This window comes from Hermetia illucens, chromosome 7, assembly GCF_905115235.1.
Source record: "Hermetia illucens chromosome 7, iHerIll2.2.curated.20191125, whole genome shotgun sequence".
Taxonomy (NCBI): Eukaryota; Metazoa; Arthropoda; class Insecta; order Diptera; family Stratiomyidae; genus Hermetia; species Hermetia illucens.
Genome location: NC_051855.1, coordinates 1,028,669 through 1,049,920, shown reverse-complemented (window position 1 = coordinate 1,049,920; position 21,252 = coordinate 1,028,669). Strand labels below are relative to the sequence as shown.

Genomic DNA, 21,252 nt, shown 5'->3' with positions numbered 1-21,252 from the left:
AATGATTGGCTTACTCTTTTGTTTTTTTAACAACAAAATCTGCCCATATAGGACCAGTGGTACTGACTGGCATGTAGCAACAAGGCTGAAGTCGATAATTTCCATGTAGAACCACGTGCTTATTGACGCTGTCAAATGTCCGACAAAACTTGCCAAGCAAAGCAAAGCTCAACCCGAACCTCACTCTCACTTATTGCAATAGGACATAAAAAATGTCATTCACCCACCAACACATGATAATAATAATCGCTGGCGCAACAATCCAATAAGGTCAGGGCCTCGAAGATTGCTAGAGCACCTTATTCAAAACTGTAACGGTACACTATAGGATTATAGTACCCTATAAGAAGCAATGTGGTCAGCATTGCGCTCGCTCGAGATCATTACCCTGATTTGACCCAGGTACTCGTTCACAATTGAGTCGGCTGGTATCCGACGTCAAATCACGATACACATCCGACTGTCACCAATGAGATTTGAACCGCGACCTTCCGTACGATGGCCTTGTGCTCTAACCACTCAGCTATCCGAACATTAGCAAATACCGACCTAAATATTGGCGCCGCTTCGATCACCCACTTGTTGCAAAAAACTGTAATATCGAATCTAAAGCTGTCCTTGAGGAGCAGGTAGATGAGGTCTCGAGTGACACGCGTTAGGTGCACATATGCTCGAATCCAAGACTTACCACTGGAGAATGCATAAAGTTGCACCCTATCAACTTGTTCCGAGCAGGGCCCAAACGGCAATTCCTCAACAAGTACATGATAACATCTCTTACATCGCAGTTTACGACCAGGTTCATTAGAAGGATGCACACTTAAAAAAGAGCGACAAATACATCGGGAACCATGCTTTGTAATGGAAACGACTATTCTATGATGGGCAGCGAATATGTCGTCGTAGAGGCGCTTGGCGCAGATTAGCCGAAGATCCTTGGAAAGAAACTTAGATAGGATAAGTTATGGCACATTCTGACATCTAAACAGCCCGAAACGTGAAAAGAATACGTAGCAGAGTCTTAGAAGGGAGATAGTGGTGAATGAATCACATATAAGGAAAGAACGGCAATCCAAATAGGCCTGAAGGGCCTCCTCAGAAACCTGTTTCTGTTTTGCGGGTTATCGATGATTCTAGCAGTGTACAAGTTATATGCAGACTTCAAGAAGTGGCAAAGTGAATACATTGTGAATACTGAACAACAGCTATGAACACATTCTGTTAAGGGAAAGTCGCACCGCGTCCTTGAAGAACTATTGTGCCCTATGAACACATTACACTTCACTAAGCAAGTGCCATCGACCAGATTTTCCAGATGCATTTTACTTCTCCTACTGTCCGGATAGCTGAGTGGTTAGAACGCCAGGCTGTAGTACGGAAGGTCGCGGTTCAAATCTCACTGGTGGCAGTGGAATTTGTATCGTGATTTGACGTCGGATACCAGTCGACTCAGCTGTGAATGAGTACCTGAGTCAAATCAGGGTAATAATCTCGGGCGAGCGCAATGCTGACCACATTGCCTCCTAGTGTACCGTTACGGTCTTGAATGAAGTGCTCCAACACGCTTGAAGGCCCTGATCCAACATGGATTGTTGCGCCAACGATTATTATTTTACTTCTGTTTGGTGTTCCCATAGGCAACAATGCTGGCCGGTGCGGCAGCCCTAGCTTTACTTCTTACGCTTCAGATTGAACAAATTGTTCGAACCATATGAAGCCGCGGAAAGCAAAATAACTTTGTATATCGAAGCTAAAGTCAATTCGCTCCAAAAACACTAAACGTTTCAAATGGATTTTGCAACTTTCATTTATTACTCTTCTCCTGCCTCACAGATTATGACAACACTAGTGATAGGACCCGAAATCAATGCGCGACATCTGAAATAATTGAATAAAAAATAATATAATAATGCGCTTCGTTCTGTTGATGTTGAAATGACACCTGCCTCCTTGTTTTTCCCACAACTCTTGTCTTGTCTAGGATCACTTATCTATTTATTCTTCTTATTGGCCGCGCTGTGGCCCTTTCTCCTCGCCATCTAATTTCCTAATTCGATTTTGACTAACGCAATTGGTGAAAGCAGTGACTTTTTCAGCACACTTTAAACTCTCGCTAGGATGGGCGCGATAGCACTCAATCAGTTGGGATTTAAGGTCCTGACACGGTGGAAGCTGGTGTGTTGGCGGAGCATTTTGGAATCGAGCACGCACATCTTCAATTGCAGCAGAGTATTCCTTCTCCATAATTGCGTTAGTTTTGTTTAGTGTCTGTTCATGTTGTGCCATCCGCCGGCGCCAGTATAAATCATTTTGCGCCAGTTCAGCATCCTTCTGTCGACGGACTTCAATGGCTGTGATTGTTGGTTCGCCACCGTGCTCTTGGACAAAGGCTGCCTGCGAATATCTCCCGGGACTCGGGTACGAGCTGGGAATCCCAACACCAGGTGATGGTGGTGGCACCGGTTTCGGTTGTTTTGCGTTGCCGGCACCGTCAGTGGACGGGCTTGGTTTTTCCTTAGTGGCAGTTTCGCCTAGAAACAAGAACAATTTAAAAGCTTGTATTGTTGCATAACGAACCGAAACCACATATTTAGGGTTAGGTGCGGGTTGATGCTCAAGCAATACAAAAGCCGCCGTACAAACATTTCGTACTGAAGAATCGGGAGACTTCTTACCTTTCGCTAAGTTGTTACGAAGGCGATGGACTACGGCATCTGAGATGTCAATTACACCCGCGGGCGTCGGATTTTCCATGGTTACAGTTCGCGTTTGACCCGACTGACTAGCCCCCATGATTTCTCACACGGATTAATTGCTATGTCGTAAACGGCCACTAGCAATCGTACCGCGAACTCTTGGACTATTGTCAATGTGAAGTTACAAGCATATTTGCTTATTGGAATAGCGTAAAGTGCTTTGCTTATTGGAATAGCGTAAAGTTTTGTACTAGAATCTCTGCATTTGGAGGTAAAATTTGATTTAAAAATAAAACTTACAGAAGATGAATTCGTCTTCATTACCAATTCCATCAACCTGGAGCTGAAAGTTACACTGGCTAAGCAAGATGTAATATCACATAACTTTCGAGAAAAGTCATGTTACAGTAAAATATTACCAGCACCGCCTTTTACTACCCTAACGGTTCATGACAACATCAAATATATATAAACACTTAACCACAGTTAGATACTAGACAGCTACCACACTCCTCCTTTCCCCTCAAGGGGGGAAGTCAGTGCGAGTACACACGATTTCAAATTGTTTTGCCCTTGAGCATGAGCGAGCTGTATCGAAAACCCGATCAGCTGTGTTTGACATTCCGCCCGGACTTGCCAATGGATTGGTGAGATTGGCAAGTGTTTGCTTATGCATAAGTGAATACGTGAAACAACTTTTTGATCTATGGGTGAGCACCCCGTGTACCAGAATAGCAAAAGCTCACCGATCTCTCTCTTACCAATACGATTTGTCAAAGATTATGCCTTTTCCTTGTTTAGCCTCTCTGATGTGTACAGATAAGCTTTTGCGGCAGAGTGGGGACATTTTAGTGTGGGTACTGCCTATAGTAGATCTACTGTGGCTGATACTACCAAATGTTACTTATTACGGTACAATTCCTATTACTTATTGCGGCACAATTGTTGTTTGTTTCCGCGCCTCCGCAATTTGATGAAGTTCTCAAATTGACGCATATGCGGAATTTGTGTGAATTTGTGTCCGTGGGCCCCTTGATGACAGATTCTGGTGTTGTATATTGTATGTATATTTCTTTCGTTTTTCTGTGGGTCGCGATTTAATGATGGATTCTGACACAATGGATTAAAATAACGCTAATATAATCAGTAAAAGTTTTCGATATCTGCTTTCGTTTTCGAAATATTGAAGAATGAATTTTCCAAATTGTGTCATAGCCATGGTCCCGATGGCTGCGGGATGATAGATTTTCATCAAATAAAATAAAGTGGGAAATAAACCAAAATGGAACGAAAATAAATAAAATGTTTTTGTTCCCGGTTAGCAATTTGTCGTTTCGTATTAATTAAATGGATAAACTCCATGAATTATTTTTTCGAAAATATAATTTAAGAAATGCGGCAGGAGTTACTTTGCACTGCCCTCGAAGATAGGTTTGGATTTGTGTAATGTCACTCTTCTTCCCTATCAGTATTCTCTTATACATTTCTTGCTGATCGGTATTCCCCAAGAAGACTAAGACAAGCAAATCCAGTGGCAAAATAGCACGGAATCTTATTGTATACGTTTCGGGTAGGGACGAGGTAGATAAGTGGCCCCTGACTTATGCGGTTAATTTATTGGTGTGCTGATGCTGCCTAGATTGGTTTCCTGCGTATCTTCCCCATCGTATCTCAGCAAGAAACGAATGCATCCGAAAGATTGATCTTGGGTGCATCTATTTCTAGAAATGTCCTTTGACATGTGCGAATCAAGTTCGACTACGCTCGGTGTAGCCGAGGGAATCCATAAGCAACTGCGCAATGTCTAATGTTATAACTGCCACGTGCTCGTCGCAGGGCACTAACGTATGAGCAGACTTTTTGTTACGCAACTACTATCTCGTTCAAAGATGTTAACGATTTTCCGCCACCGTAAAATTTCAAAGAATGCGCTGGCAGTTCCAGTTCATATATTCTCCTTGATATTCCCCTATACATACGCGACGAGAATGTAGTTAATTCTAAAGCCTAAGATAATAACAATAATCGTTGGCGCAACAATCCATATTGGATCAGGGCCTTGAAGTGTGTTAGAGCACTTCATTCAAGACCGTAACGGTACACTACAGTTCACTGTACGAGGCAATGTCGTCAGCATTGCGCTCGCCCGGGATTATTACCCTGATTTGACTCAGGTACTCATCCACAGCTGAGTCGACTGGTATCCGACTTCAAATCACGATACAAATCCCGCTGCCACCAGCGAGATTTGAACCGCGACCTTCCGTACGACAACCTTCCCTAACATCCGACACAATAATGGATGCGTTCGCGCGTGGTAGGATAGCTGTCAAATCAAGTTCATTAGACGGATTTGTATGGAGCAATATACAATAAGTCCAATGCGCCATGCGTCTCGCAGAAAAGTTCGGAAAATTGAACTTTTGGGATGCGTGACGGCAGGCAGTTTTCTGACACTTCACGTCATTTCCAATTTCATTGCCCGTTTCATTTTCGACAGTTACTTTTGAAAGTTTTGAGTGAATTCCTTTTTAAGAGTGCAAAAGCTAATTATTGGAAATTGAATTTAGGCCGGAGCTATGCGTACTCTTAGTGGCATTTATTGTATAATTTTCACAGCATAAAATATGCACACAGGACGATTGTCCGGGGAGAAAATCATGGCGTTGCATATACTCTTTTCAAGTTTATGCAATGCATCTTTGTATCTTTTATGCTATGGAAATCACAAAATTATATGCCACGGAATAGAACCGACGCTAATTATTAGTACTTGCAACTCAATTCTTCAGTTTTCACAACGCAATGTTCATTCAAATTCAAACGTAACTGTTGATAATGAAAAGCACCGCCAAATTGTAAATGACCGAACTTAGCCGACCTGAAATCTTCATTATACATTCACTGCGTTTCGTATGAAGATTGCGAGCTTCGCGGACGCGCACGACAAGTTTACCTGTAAAACGGAATTTTGAGGAGGTAATTATTTTGGAGATACTTTATGTAATTGTATGTATTGTATCAAAATGCGATTCCTCATTTGGTCTGCCATTATCTTGCAATCCCTTCAAGTCACAACGCAGAAGCTATCAAAAGCTGACAAAACGCACCGTGGTTAAAGCCAAATCTGAAACGGTACGGTTGACGGCGCTCGCGAGCGTTGTGAACTTCAAATCACATTCACCTATTCATGCTGCGTATGGTTCGGAGATAGGCTGGTGCGTAGTATCCACGTATTTTATTGATTTTCTGCTTAAATCTCGGAAAGGCATCTGCGCCATCTATGAAAATCTAACTATGCCAGGGTTCGAACTGGAAATGCATAATATGACATTGTGTCCATTATTATTTTTGAATTGTATGGCCTATTCATTTTCGTCGGAATTTCCGTCCCGCCAGTCTCTCCAGTGTCGGATACTGCGCAGGTCACGAGCACCGAGAGGCATGAAGTGTTTTTCCACTGGATACCCGGATTTTTTTCATTCTCGGGGGTTCGTGAAATGAGAAACCACCTCATGAGCGGTCACCATGTGCAGGGATAAACCGACATGAATGATCCGAAGATAAACAGGCGGCGCTGCAACAACCCGCCTCCGAGATCAGCTATCCTACTCAAACTCCGCCCCCAGTACCCCACCTTCTTTTTCTTCAGCATTTTGTCCCGTTCGCAAGCGGGGTCGGCTCATCGTGATTGGTTTCGAAATTTGGCTCTATCGAATGCCTGATCTGGGTGCAATCTTGGGGCTTTCAAATCCCCATCCACCGTATCAAGCCACCGTGGTTTGGGCCTGCCTTTTGGTCGTCTACAATCGACTTCGATGTTCAGACCAATCTTAGCGAGTGAATTCTCGTTAGCACGAATTGCGTGACCACACCATCAAAAACGCCTCTTTCGCAATTTTTCCACGATCGGTACAACCCTATAACGATCGCTGACGCTTAAGTTAAGTCCTTGAGGGTTTCACGTGAGCACCTGCCTGGAAGACTTAATTCCACGGTCTTCTTAGGACACGGATTGATTTTGTGACCACAATCAAAGCCTCATTGAGACAAGCAACAACGGTACCAGTCTATACCAAGTGCATGGCTTGAGGGTTTCACGTGAGCACCTGCCTGGAAGACTTAATCCCACGGTCTTCTTAGGACACGGATTGATTTTGTGACCACAATCAAAGCCTCATTGAGACAAGCAACAACGGTACCAGTCTATACCAAGTGCATGGCTTAGCATTCATACTGGTGGATGCAAGACCTACTTAAATCTCTACCGAACAAGGGAGTACAGCACCCGTGTTGAAACGCAACACCACGCCGATGCCCGAAGGTCTCTTCTCGCTTGATCATTACCACAACCCTCATGAAACTCCCACTAGGGAGACAACCGCAAATAACCGAGCTGTACTCACATACAACGGGAGTTCACCCGAAGTATGAGAGTCCAGGGGCTATACCGGTTCCCATGGTACCAGTATACTCCTGGTAAGGTTTCGTGACCAAATTGACACTTCAGCTGAGTCCCCGTGCAGACTCGGGTCTGATCGCCCTGATTAGGCCTCCGGAGCATTCGCCTACTGCATCACGGCCGGTGCCGCCACTATGGAGGCTCTCCTCGGTCACTTGGTTTTGGTTTGGCCGACAGGGTTGCCGCCCCGTCTTCCTCACCGCCACCTCTGAGGACCAGTTGCGCTGACATGTGGAACTGGTCCAAATGTCGGCAATGTTTGTGGAAGTGGACGATAAGCAAATTCTTCAGTTCAAATCTGCTCGAAGTATTCTCGCCACCTATCCGTTCCGGCTCGACGGTTGGTAAGCAAAGTACCGTTCTTGCCATTAACGCAACAGAAGTGTTCGATATCCTGCGTGCATTCATTACGGCTTTTAGCAAGTCAATACAAATCTCTCTTGCCATCCCGAGTGTCTAGTTTATCGTAAAGATTTTTGAAATGGTTCCCTCGGGTGACAGCGAACGCTTTCTTTGCATCCCGGTTGACATTCTTATAAATTTGTGGCGGCAGGATTCGTAGCATTCGAAATTTATTTCGAATGTTGCGAATGCGAACAAATAGATGGCGAGGAACTCTCCACTTTTTATAACTCGTCACGGGAGTGGAGGACTAGCGGTGAGACAATGCCGTTGCTTGGGACAGGAAAAGACCGCATGGAAATAAGCGGGTCTCTTCTGTCTCCAACCTCGCCTGTGGACAGCCGTGTTTTTGTTGGTGATAACGGTGAATTAAATCAATTTAACCGTTTGGGATCATTGTCTGGAATTCGATCTTCGGAGTGAGGTGTTTTGTGGCTGCTAGTTGGACCGTGATCGCATCCTCAGGATTGATTCGGATTTCACGTTAATTGCAGTACAGGAGACTGTCGGTGAGGGTTCTCGCTTCGGCGCAGTTCGGGAATTGGAAAATGAACAAAACTAATATAACCTTTCCGTTCTTTTGGAAGACATCACCGACCCTCGTGTTCGGATACTTCTCCAAAAGTTCAGCCAGATTACTACCGAGTGTAGTCTCTCAAAACCAGTGAAGCACAATGTGCAGCACCACATTAACACTACTGGTTCCCCGATCTTCTCGAAGGTGCGCCCTCTTCCACCCCAGAAACTGGCTATTGCGCGGAAAGAATTTGAACAACTTGTTCAACAGGGTATCTGCATATGGTCCCTAAGCCAAATGTCGAATGGCGCCCCTGTGGGGATTACAGAAGGCTAAATGCACAGACTGTTCCTGACCGATATCCAATTCCCCTCATCCATAACTTTGCGCATCAACTCGCGAATTGCCGCATCTTTTCGACCTTGGACTAAGCCAAGGCTTATCACCAAATCCCAGTAGCTCCTGAAGACATTCCAAAGACGGCAATATGCACACCCTTTGGACTCTTCGAGTTCACCCGAATGACTTTCGGATTGTGCAATTCATTCACTCAGTCCTGCGAAACCTCGATTTCTGTTCCGTATATTTGGATGATATTTTGGTCGCTTCTTCCACTGTGTCTGAGCACTTAGCCCATCTCGAGTGCATTTTTCAACGTCTCCTTGAGACCGGTTTAGTCCTAAACGTTGAGAAATGCAAATTCCTTCAAAAACAGGTGAGATTTCTCGGCCACTCCATTTCCCCTGAAGGAATACAGCCCGATCCAGACAAGGTGCAAGCAATTACAAGCTTCCCGCGTCCGAAGATAGTGAGGGAGTTGACGAGGTTCTTGGGCATGCTAAACTTCTATCGTCGTTTCCTGCCCAAGGCCGCCCATCACCAGTCCGTTTTGAACGCGTACTTGTCTGGCCCCAAAACTAAGGACACACGAGAGATCGTGTCGTCTGAAGAGGCTATCCGCGCGGTTGACAAATCCCGTCAACAGCTGGCCGACGCTATACTCTTGGCATTTCCTCTGCAAGATGCACCCCTAGCCGTTTTTGTTGATGCCTCTGACATCGCAGTAGGTGCTGCCCTTCACCAAAAGGTGGATTAAGTCTGGCAGCCGTTGAGCTTCTTCTCGAAATAGTTGAATCCCGCTCAACGGAACTGCAGTACCTACGATCGCGAACTGCTCGCCGCGTACTTGAGCATCAAATACTTCCGTTTCTCCCTAGAAGGCAGGCCGTTCACAGTGTTCACGGACCATAAGCCTCTCACGTATGCTTTGAAACAAAAGCCCGACAAAGCGTCCCCTCATCAGCTTCGACACCTGAGCTTTATAAGTCAGTTTACGTCAGACATCCAGCACGTGTCCGGTAAGGACAACATAGTTGCTGACGCTTTGTCTCGTGTCTCCGAGGTTAACATCCCCGCCTCACTCGATTTCTCGGCTATTGCCAAGGCGCAGGAGGATGACGCAGCACTTCAGAGCCTCAAATCCAACCCCAAATACAAATTTCGGGAGTTGCCCATATTCGGCTCAAACCTCTCTCTCTGCTGCGAAGACTCGGAAAAGGGACCTCGGCCATACATTCCGGCGACATTTCGCAAGGAAGTGTTCCACGCAGTTCACGACTTGGCGCATCCAGGCATCAGGACAACAAATCGGCTAGTCGCCGAGAAATACTTCTGGCCCTCCATGAACAAGGATAACAATTCCTGGGCCAGAGAGTGCATCGCATACCAGAAGTGTAAAGTCTCCAGGCATGTAAGGAAAGAAGTGGGCTCATTCCCCCGCACTACCAAGCGTTTCCACACGATACACTTCGCCATAGTAGGGCCTTTGCGAGACTCGCACGGTTACAAGTATTGCCTCACAATCATCGACAGGTTCACGCGGTTGCCTGAGGCAATACCTCTGAAAGACATTACGGCGCAATCTTGTGCCGAAGCCCTCTGCCGAGAGTGGATACGTCGCTTTGGCATCCCTGCAGTGGTCATCACTGACCAGGGAATGCAATTTGAATCCACCCTTTTCTCGGAGTTAGGCAAACTCCTTGGTTTTAAACGCCAGCGGACTACTGCATACCACTCGCAATCCCATGGGATTCTAGAACGTTGGCACCGGACGCTGAAAGCCGCCATTATGGCACGCGACGATCCGTCCTGGACTCAAGTCTTGCCTTTCGTCCTACTCGGCCTACGTACAACCCGACGAGAGGAATTTGCTGCCTGCCCCGCGGAGCTGGTATACGGGGAAAACCCAAGACTCCCAAGCGATCCGGTTTTCGACAAGAGATGGGGTCTCACAGAATCGGGGTTGGTGCGTCTGCTGAGGGACAATCTCCGACGCATCAAAGCCACACCACCCACCCGACACTCGTCCACACATGCCTGTTCGCCCAAGGAACTGGACACGTGCACGCACGTTCTGGTCAGGACGGAGGCCGTCCGGACGCCGCTGCAGCCTCCATTTGAGGGCCCGTACCGCGTTCTCGAGCGGGGAGAACATTAGGTTTCATCTGGGGGCGGAGTGATGTGGCGCGGCAGGATTCGTGGCATTCGAAATTTATTTCGAATGTTGCGAATGCGAACAAATAGATGGCGAGGAACTCTCCACTTTTTATAACTCGCCACGGGAGGGGAGGACTAGCGGTGAGGCAGTGCCGTTGGTTGGGACAGGAAAAGACCGCATGGAAATAAGCTGGTCTCTTCTGTCTCCAAACTCGCCTGTGGACAGCCGTGTTTTTGTTGGTGATAACGGTGAACTAAATCAATTTAACCTTTTGTGATCATTGTCTGGAATTCGATCTTCGGAATGAGGTGTTTTGTGGCTGCTGGTTGGACCGTGATCGCATCCTGAGGATTGATTCGGATTTCACGCTAAGCAATACAGGAGGCTGTCGGTGAGGGTTCTCGCTTCGGTGCAGTTCGGGAATTGGAAAATGAACAAAACTAAAAATTTACCAAATAGCAGGAGTTTTATCGTCGAGAAATTTGTGGTAGAGGCGTTTCTTTTTACGGACCTTCATTTTAAAATCATCATTCCAAATCCAAGTGGTGACTCCGAGTGTTGAGAGGCCGCTTTGTGGATCGTGTCTTTCATTTGGTTCCACGATTCTTCCACATTCGTAATGGTCGACAATCGTATGAGTGAGATCGTTTCTTCTTTCTTCTCACCAAATCGCCACCATTTAATGCGCGGCGGGCCAGTGCGTTCCTCACGCTGTTTTATCGGTGGCTTAATTCGCAGGGCGCCAATCAACGGTCGATGTTGAAGTGCGATGGTCTCATAGGGAACGACTTTGCAATCAGTGACGGTGGTAAAATGTTGGCGTCTTATGAGAATATTATTGATTTGCGTTTTGCTGTTCCCACTATAAAATGTTGGAAGATGAGACAATCGTTTGATAAACCGTTTATTCATAAGTACAAGGTCATGGGTGTCCGCAAAATCGATTATACGCTCGCCACCCTCATTGCACGCTCCGAACCCCTTTCCCCCATGGCACCTGTTACCATCTGCCTTTTCATCCACATCAACATTAAGGTCGCCGGCAATAATAATATAGTCGTCAGCAGGTCATCATAAGTCTTTTCATCGAGAAGTTGCCAGAAGGCATCTTTCTCGGCATCAGGTCGACCTGTCTGTGGTGCGTACGCGGTGATGAAGTGAATAGTGTGATGAGCTGATATAATGGTGAGCTTCATCAGTCGATCATCAAATCGTTCGGCTTCTTTAATGGCATCACGGAAACCCTCTGAGATGACAATGCCAACACCATATTGAGTGTGTCGGTTATCAAACTAGAGAAGTTTATTGCCATTTTTACCGCGTTCCATGTCGCAGCTTTTGGCACCAGACCATCGGGTTTCTTGCAGAGCGCAGATATCAATGCGCCTCTTGCGAAGGGCTCTTGCGAGTCTCTCCGTCTTTCCAGTTAGGGTACCAACATTTAGCGTGCAGACACGTATTTGTTTTGTTCGATCTCGTCCTTAAAATTGAGGCTCCTTGGTCAGATTGCTACCATGGTGTCCAGCACTGTATAGTCCACATCGAATTGTTTGAGCATCGCCCTCCTTCCCAGGTAGTTTTAGCATAGGAAAAAACTACTTCTTTAACATTTAAAACAATTCACAAGTCGGTGACGATACACATATACTATATGCACATATATCGTTTTAGCAATATGTATGACCTATTCTTACTCAACATTAAATTTAATAATTGAAACCTGCTTTTAGTAGTATTAGAAAGATATATTTAATAATATCAAATTGGACATGACATAATAACACAACAACAAAATGGTATAATTTGTTTCTTCCTTTTAGTTTTATTTTTAAATATATAAGTAAATAGTTGTCTCTAGCTTCGATTGTATATGAGTGTTGTATTTAAATATTTATTTATTTACTATGTATATGTTTATATAAGGGTATTCGATATGCTATAAATTCTTCCTATGACTGAATAACAAGTAAAACCGATAACAATGTGGACGATTGGTGTATCTTTTTCTAGTAAACACTGGAAGGCACTGTCAGAATTGCGTTTGAAGCAGAATCCGCTTTTAGGATTTTTGTATAAATTCGTTTTTACGATCGGAAGTTTGCCTATACAGCATCTTCTTGCACCGATGGGGTTGAAGTATTCTGTGTTTCCAAATCAGTTTTCCTCCGAGCTTTCGCCAGGATTGCTTGCAACTCCGATGTTCGAGCGGTTTTATACTAAATAAATTTTACAAAAAAATATAAAAGAAAAAGCAGAATTAAAGATTTAGTTGCTGACAATTTGAAAGTAAAAAACACGGCCAACTCAAACTTACCCCTGAAACATTGCGCTGGATGATTAGCTGCGATGCAAGCCTCTTTCCCTCGTCATGACCACAATAGTCTTCCAAAGTTGTTCGTTTCAGTGCAAACAACTCGTTTCCATTCAAACCTTTCATTTTTTTTATTACCTTCTCGGAAAATCCTTTGGCTCGTAACCATTGCTCTACCTCCTTTGCTGTGGAAGTCTGTTGTATGTAAATTTCCGGTGTTTTCAAAATATCCAGTGTGCGGCGTTTCTCACGGAAATGAGCAAGGACTGTTCGAAGTTCCTCTTGCATTTCGTTTTGGGGATCGTTTGAAGTTGACTGTTGTGATTTCAAAGTAGCTATTGATAGCAAGTGTTTGGAATGAGAATAAAAATTCAAAATTAGGGAAGCCCAAACAGGTTAGAAAGTAAATTTAAAGAGAAACTAGTGCAAAAACTAAATGCCAACTTTGGGTTCAGTGAAATTGTGTACTTGACCGATTAAGGCTTTTTGGCTACACGTGTATAATTGGAACAATGTACCGTAAGACTAGCAAAATAGAATTAGAGTATACTATTATGCTAGCTCCACAGGCTTAGCACACTTGTTTCACACAAAACCTTCAAAAGATATGGCCGATTATTTGTTGGTATTTACAGTATTCACCAAGAATGACTACTTAGGATTAAAAATAAAAAAACATTAACGTTTTTTACGGAACCTAGCCGCTTCTGGTATAAAGGTTTTGTGTCATCTTCACATATTTCAAATGCACGTTTTTCAATTCGGACTAAGAATTTAAAATCTTCCTTCGTACATGTACATGGTATGTAGAATATGAACATATTAAAGGCATAAATATTGTATACTGACGCGTACATACATATATGTATATACCTTTGCGGGTTTACCTTCTTTATTCCTAAAAGGGACACAGTGTCGAATCCCGCAGATGCAAGATCTATCGCTCACTCACCAACCCTCTAAAAATTCATAGCGTCCGAAACCAAGAACCAAATTCTTATCGAGTTGGTAGTTGTGGGATAGCCAACTAGGAGCCGAAAAATTTTCTTTAATTGCTACATGGATTACGCCACGCCTTTGTCACCACAAGCCAAATACCGAACATTGGTGACATCAACATCCGAGTTATAACCGTGACAGACTTTTACTAGTGCTTAGGAATTCTGCAAGTAACCTATGCCTTCAGCACCTCGAGGATTTCTTCGATTGGCATATCATTGGACAGATGGTAGTTTCCAATGTTCGCAACGCATCTGTGCACTCTTGACGATGGATTTCCAAGGATTACTTGCGTGACACGACCAATTTTCTTTCTCAACTTTTCGACTCTTTTGTTGAGTCGAAACATCCAGAACGGTAAAGTCCTTCTGCGCATACCTATGTTATTCGCTCGTTGTTGATTATGCAGACGAATAACGGTCGCAGCTGCAACGTAGACCAGGCTATGAACCTATGTTGCAGTAATCTTACTAGCCAAACGACCAACCACAATTCTGTCAACGGCAGCAATAATGTTCACAGTTGCAAAGTAAACTTTACTTTTGTGATCCCTGGTCTAGCGTCTGGAAGAATATCAGCATATTCTGTAAATGCGACCTGGAATGCGGTCAAACCCTCATTATAAATTGGGTCGACATCCCCAGTCACTAAGCTACTCCTGATTAGTGGGTTCATGGAATGCCTTACAGGTGGAGTATTCGTGTTGCTCCTTTGTTCGGTTCGGTAAGTTGATGACTCCAGACCGAATTCAAGTAAAATTTCGTAGAAAATTTATTGCCTGGTTGGTAGGACAACTCCATTATTTTTCACTATAACCCGGTATTAATTGACGACGTTCTGCTCCGGAACATGACGCAATGTACATTTCGACAATATGCCATGTTTGACTTGGAACCTGTATTTGTTTTCATGCAGAAGATGGGATAGTGGATTCAAAGCGAAATAAAACCGCAGTGGGCTTAGAGACTCACCTTGGAAAATGCCACGCCTGATTGTTATCTCTCCTGATGTTTGTGAGGATACCGATAACTTGGTGCTCTAATTCTTCATTACTGTTCTCAAGCGAAGAACCATACTCGGGTTGATTTTGTACAAGTGTAACACTTGTAGTAACCACGAATGTGATATGGAGTCAGAGGCTGATTTATAATCGATGTTGGCTGTCGAGATATTTCGTTTTTTATGGACCGCCTGTTTTACAACTACCATATCGATTTTTACAGCCTCGGGAGCCTTTTGTGCAAGTTATGTATAAATAGACATCCGGTCCCATTAATTCCCATGATACCAAAATTCTGGTAGATCAGGTGAAACTGCACATGCCGGAAATGCAATCGCAAGCATAATATGCAGGTGTAATGTGCAGACGCTGCCATCAGCATTTTACAATAATAAATACGGCTGGTCATACATAGCAAGAGAAGTCCGATTAATTAGCCTAAGAACGTCACTATGTCCGACGGTGGATTGATATTTTAAAGTAAATAAAGTTTTGTTATTGAATTAGAAATTGGTGTACGTTATTTGAGTGAAATTTCTTTTTTTCTCTTTTTTTATCCGCTCGGCTACCTAACTACAAAACTGGCGTTGTCGGTAAACGCCACAATCGAGTAAATAAATCGCGAAGGAAAACTTATTCGAACATTGTGAATGAAAAAGGTGTCGTTTAAAAGCCGCGAAGGTACAAACGAATCACGAAACTAATAAAAACCAGAAATCGCGACGTGAAATTAATTAATAAACAAGTCGGAATACCGGAAGCTCGCGCTTTGGGTATAAAGGTTTTGTGTTTATCTTATGTAAGAAACTTCAACACACATTTTTCTATCCGTACATAACTACAAATCCAACATAATCCTTCATATTTTTCCAAACTACGAGACATACATACATATTACAACAATAGATATTACGCTCACCCTAAACAAACAAACTGCCTATTTCCGAATACTGTACACATATATGCACGTATATAAATTGTTCGTATCCATATTTCCGATTTACTTCTTATATCTATCTGAATTAGGCACTACCTTGCGGGTAGTTCATTAGCACGCGTATATTATATACCTACATACACATGTCTGGTTGACAAATAACTAAAAAACTAAAACAAAATAATTCTCTGCGACCCAATTCATAAGAACTCATTTCGTTGTGGTATTGACGAATTGATATGTGATGATGACATCATGCAGGTTGTAGAATGCACGAAATTCACAAAAAATGGTAACATTTTACCCCCTATAACTTTGTTAATAATAGTTGAATTTTCTTCAAACTTGACCAAATTGTGCATTATGTTCTTCATTATACGCATGCCACTGGGATGAACATAAGGGGGGTTTCCGGGTAAATTTCTAAAATGTGGAAATATACTATTATTAACTTTATATGTGCACATATCGGAACCGGACATATTTTGAGGCCTAGATTTCGTAGTGATGCACCACTGTGATTTTTTTCAGATTTTTCGGTTGGATAGGTTCCGAGAACGAGACCTGTTACACTTTATGGGGGTCATATTTTGAGCCCTCACTCCCCTATGTTTCACCGAATATCAGATATTGAACCAGTTTCAGAAAGAATTAATTGAGACCTTTGATTTGACACCCCACATGGTTACATTCTGTGAAAAAAAAATTTGCCTCCTCCATTCACATGTATGCGGAGCCCCCCTTAAACTTAACACAAAATGGCGCCACTTACTGCATGTAAAGGCAACACCAGATTACATACTCTCACCAATTTTCATGACAATCGGTCTAGCCGTTTCCGAATAAATCGGGTGTGACAAACAGACAGACGGACAGACCTGTGAGGAACGGCCAGATCTCCCATCAGGCGCGATCCCAGCTGGCGGATTGGGGCATACCTATTGATGTGTAAATATGTGTTCATGCACTTTTCTTTTCTGACTGTGCATGGGCTAGTGTTTGCTCATCTCTGGTGCGGGGACCAAAAAGGCTATAGGAAGGACACCCAGAAAATAAAACCAACAGGACGAATTGAGAAGGAGTAAAGTTACGGTGCAGGGGCCCGGAAGCCCAGTACCGGCGGCTTTTGGGAGTGAGCAAGCGGGCTCCCGGCCGTCGATATCCTTCGACCGCAGTGCCTCGGTGGTGGACAACTTGGCCACCGTTGCATCTAATACTACAAGTGTTTTAGATTTGGAGAAGGAGGTGTTCAAACGAAGCACAACTCTTCCAAGAACGCCAATTGTAAAGGCAAAGAATGATGGGCTAAAAGTTGATAGCTGGCCAAAAAAGATCAATAGATCCATTCAGGAGAAACTCATCAATTTTACGATCTCCTCCAATATCAAAGCCGGCAAAAGAGAAAGCTCATGGGAGCTCAACAACTGGAAAAGGTGAAGGAGTCAGTAAAAGGAGTAATCTGGCCAGGACTCACGGACAACAGAGCCCTGACCCAGAACAACAACTTTTACGCAGCTTGGGACTAAAATAGTTGAGCTGTCCGAATTGATCAAGGACAAGCACAACGTGCACCAAGCCATTAAGAACATGGTGGGAGCCATCAGGGTGCTTTACAATAGGTCACAGGAAGAAATAAGAAAGCCTAAGGAAAAGCCGGACATCCCAGCCTCAACAGTGTCACACGCGACCCAAGTGACACCCAAGCACAAAGTCGCCGACCTTCGCTCAAGTAAAAGAGTGTGAGACAAGGAGGGGAAAGCTTTGGGGAATCAACAGGCCCCAAAAAGGAAAAAAAGGGTCTTGACCAGTCCAACAAACGGAACTAAAAGTTCAGAAGGGCCCAAAGTACCAAAAGTAGTAAAGTCGGCTAGTGAACCGAAACTGAAAGAAAATAAGAACGATGGTTGGACTAAGGTCGTGGATAAAGAAAGAAATAAGAAACCAAAGGTGCGAATTCGCCCGGAGGCAATTGTAATCTCCAGCAAAGGACATCTTACATATGCGGAGATACTGAAGAAGGTGAAATCTGACCCCGACCTAAAAGACCTAGGCGGAAGTGTCAGTAAAATCCGGAGGACCCAGAAGGGGGATCTCATGTTTGAGTTGAAAAAATCCAGCGTGGGAAAAACCGACGGCTTTCGTAACCAAGTTATAAACTCACTTGGGGAGAATGTCGCGGTTCGTTCCCAAAAACATGAGGTCTATATACAGTGTAAGAATCACGATGAGGTAACCACCAGAGAAGAGATTTGCACTGCCTTGAAGAAACAATTCAAATTGGAGGAATTCAGGGAAGAATCCATCGTAAGCCTAAGAAAAGCTTATGGAGGTACTCAAACGGCCAAAATGCGACTGCCAGTGGAGTCAGCGCAGAAGTTGTTGGCCGTGGGGAAGATTCGAATTGGATGGACTGTTTGCCGACTAAGGGAATAGATCTCTAATGTTGCCTAATGTTTGGGCACTTCGCGAAGGCATGCACTAGCGGCATCGATGTCGAAGATGTGGGGAAAAAGGACATATTGCCAAAGAGTGCAATAGAGACCCCAAATGCATTTTGTGCGAAGAAAAGGAGGGAAGGGATAACCGGCATATTGCCGGAAGTGGTAAACGCCCAGAATTTAGGAAGGCGTTAAATGCAGTGAAAAAATGAGGTTAATACAAATAAACCTTAATCATTGCACGGTTGCACAAGATTTGCTTGCGCAGATCACTTACGAATCCGCGATGGAGACTACTATTATTAGTGAACCGTACAGAAATCTTTACGATGGTGTATGGGTCACAGATTCGACTAAAGGAGCGGCGATATGGGCGTGTGGTCGTCAAGCCATACAATATTGCATGGGTCAGGCGGCTACAGGCTTTGTGTGGGCAAAACTAAGCGGTATCTCTAGCTGTTACCCCCACCGAGCCTCACACTGCCTGAGTTTGAAGACCTGCTAAACGATCTTGTTCACGACGCAAGGGAACGAAGTCCAAAGGTAATAGCCGGTGACTTTAATGCGTGGGCTATCGAGTGGGGCAGCAAAAAGACTAACGCAAGGGGACGGTGCTTATTAGAAGCATTCACCCAGCTGGATGTAGTTCTGGCCAACGAAGGCGATATAAACATCATCATCATCATCAACGGCGCGACAACCGGTATCCGGTCTAGGCCTGCCTTAATAAGGAACTCCAGACATCCCGGTTTTGCGCCGAGGTCCACCAATTCGATATCCCTAACAGCTGTCTAGCGTCCTGACCTACGCCATCGCTCCATCTTAGGCAGGGTCTGAATCGTCTTCTTTTTCTACCATAGATATTGCCCTTATAGACTTTCCGGGTAGAATCATCCTCATCCATACGGATTAAGTGACCCGCCCACCGTAACCTATTGAGTCGGATTTTATCCACAACCGGACGGTCATGATATCGCTCATAGATTTCGTCATTGTGTAGGCTACGGAATCGTCCATCCTCACGTAAGGGTCCAAAAATTCTTCGGAGGATTCTACTCTCGAACGCGCCCAATAGTTCGCAATTTTTCTTGCTAAGAACCCAAGTTTTCGAGGAATACATGAGGACTGGCAAGATCATAGTTTTGTACAGTAAGAGCTTTGACCCTATGGTGAGACGTTTCGAGCGGAACAGTCTTTGTAAGCTGAAATAGGCTCTGTTCGCTGACAACAACCGTGCGCGGATTTCATCATCGTAGCTGTTATCGGTTGTGATTTTCGACCCTAGATAGGAGAAATTGTCAGCGGTCTCAAAGTTGTTTTCTCCTATCCTTATTCTTCTTCGTGTTTGACCAGTGCGGTTTGATGTTGTTGGTTCATTCGTCTTCGGTGCTGACGTTGCCACCATATATTTTGTCTTGCCTTCATTGATGTGCAGCCGAAGATTTCGCGCCGCCTGCTCGATCTGGATGAAGGCAGTTTGTACGTCTCGGGTGGTTCTTCCCATGATGTCGATATCGTCTGCATAGGCCAGTAGTTGGGTGGACTTGAAGAGGATCGTACCTCTTGCATTTACCTCAGCATCACCATATTTAACCAATTCGGCTGTAATTCCATCGGCTCCTGGCGACTTATGATTTTTTAGCCGATGACTTGCACGGACTGTTTCTCCTAAACTTGGTGGTGGCAGTATTTGTCCGTCGTCTTCAGTTGGCGGGACCTCCAACTCGCCGATGTTCTGGTTGTTCAGTAGCTCATCAAAGTACTCAACCCATCGCTCTAATATGCCCATTCTGTCGGAAATCAGATTTCCCTCTTTGTCTCGACAGGATGAGCATCGAGGTGTATAAGGCTTCATCCTGCTGATTTGTTGGTAAAACTTCCGCCCCTGGTGCGGTTGCTCCCTGTGCTTTTCGAGTTCACAGACTTGTTGGTTCTCCCAGGATTCCTTTTTCCGTCTATGAACTCGCTTCTCCACTCGACCGAGTTCATGATAAGTCTCTGCGCGTGCCTGCATTCTTTGAGAATGCAACATTACTCGGTATGCGGCATTTTTCCGTTCCGTTGCTAGTTTACATTCATCGCCAAACTGGCCGTTCCGACTCCTTTTGCGGCTGGGGCCAAGTATGTTTGTGGCCCTATCCATGATAACGTTTTTCAGGTGATTGTGAAGATCATTTGTTGATGCTTCATCTCCAGGTCCTCTGTAGACTGCAGTTATTGCGGCATCCATTTCCCTCTTATAGGTGTCGCGGAGGGCTGTGTTGTGGATGGCTTCGGTATTCACCTGATTGTCAGAGAGGATTATAGGTCTATATTGGCCCCCCTATATGTTCTGACATTCATCAAGGCTGAGAGGTGGCGGCGTTCGATCAACTCGTGGTCAATTTGGTTGAAAGTGGTCCCGTCTGCGGACGCCCACATATGTTTGTGGGCCGCTTTCCGCGCACACCAGGTACTTCTAACAACCATTTCGTGTGACCCTGCTAATTGAATAATCCGCAGTCCGTTATCATTTGTTTTTTCGTGTAAGCTATGGGAGCCAGCGTATCGCCTGAATACGGGCTCCTTCCCTACCTGGCTGTTAAAATCCCCAAGTATGATTTTAATATTATATCTGGGACAGGCTTCGAGGGTTCGTTCTACTGCCTCGTAGAAGATATCCTTCTCCGACTCTGCAGTCTCCTCTGTAGGGGCGTGAACGTTAATGAGGCTTATATTTCTAAACTTGCCTCGCAAGCGCAGAGTGCATAGCCGTTCGCTTATGTTTTCAAAGTCGATAACAGCAGGTTTCATTTTTTGGCTGACTAAGAAACCTACTCCGAGCACATGGTTTACTGGATGACCGCTATAATATATGGGTAGCGGCTCTTCTCCAGGAAGCCGGTCCCTGTCCATCGCATCTCTTGTAACGCTGTTATATCAGCCCTATATTGGGACAGCTTCATCTCTGTACAGGGAGCGCACGTTCCATGAGAAAATGCGCAAATCGTTAA

General features: G+C 44.5%; 2 protein-coding genes across 3 annotated transcripts in view; both read right to left on the bottom strand.

Annotated features, from left to right (window-relative positions):
- Positions 1-1,782: 1,782 nt before the first annotated feature.
- LOC119660821 lies at positions 1,783-2,888 on the bottom strand. Its single transcript, XM_038069681.1, has 3 exons — positions 2,676-2,888; positions 1,947-2,531; positions 1,783-1,878 (listed from the first exon to the last, which is right to left on the bottom strand). Exons 1-2 carry the CDS (start codon positions 2,791-2,793, stop codon positions 2,005-2,007), a joined length of 645 nt encoding a protein of 214 aa, XP_037925609.1. The 5' UTR covers positions 2,794-2,888; the 3' UTR covers positions 1,783-1,878; positions 1,947-2,004.
- Positions 2,889-12,373: 9,485 nt separating this feature from the next.
- Positions 12,374-21,252, bottom strand: part of LOC119660814 (epidermal growth factor receptor kinase substrate 8-like protein 1) — a 115,841-nt gene continuing 106,962 nt past the window's right edge. For both annotated transcript variants that reach the window (XM_038069657.1, XM_038069655.1), the window contains 2 exons: positions 12,889-13,220; positions 12,374-12,790 (listed from right to left, as the gene is read on the bottom strand). In XM_038069657.1, coding sequence (XP_037925585.1) covers positions 12,677-12,790; positions 12,889-13,220 — 446 coding nt within the window. In that variant the 3' untranslated portion in view covers positions 12,374-12,676. The remainder of the gene's footprint in view (positions 12,791-12,888; positions 13,221-21,252) is intronic.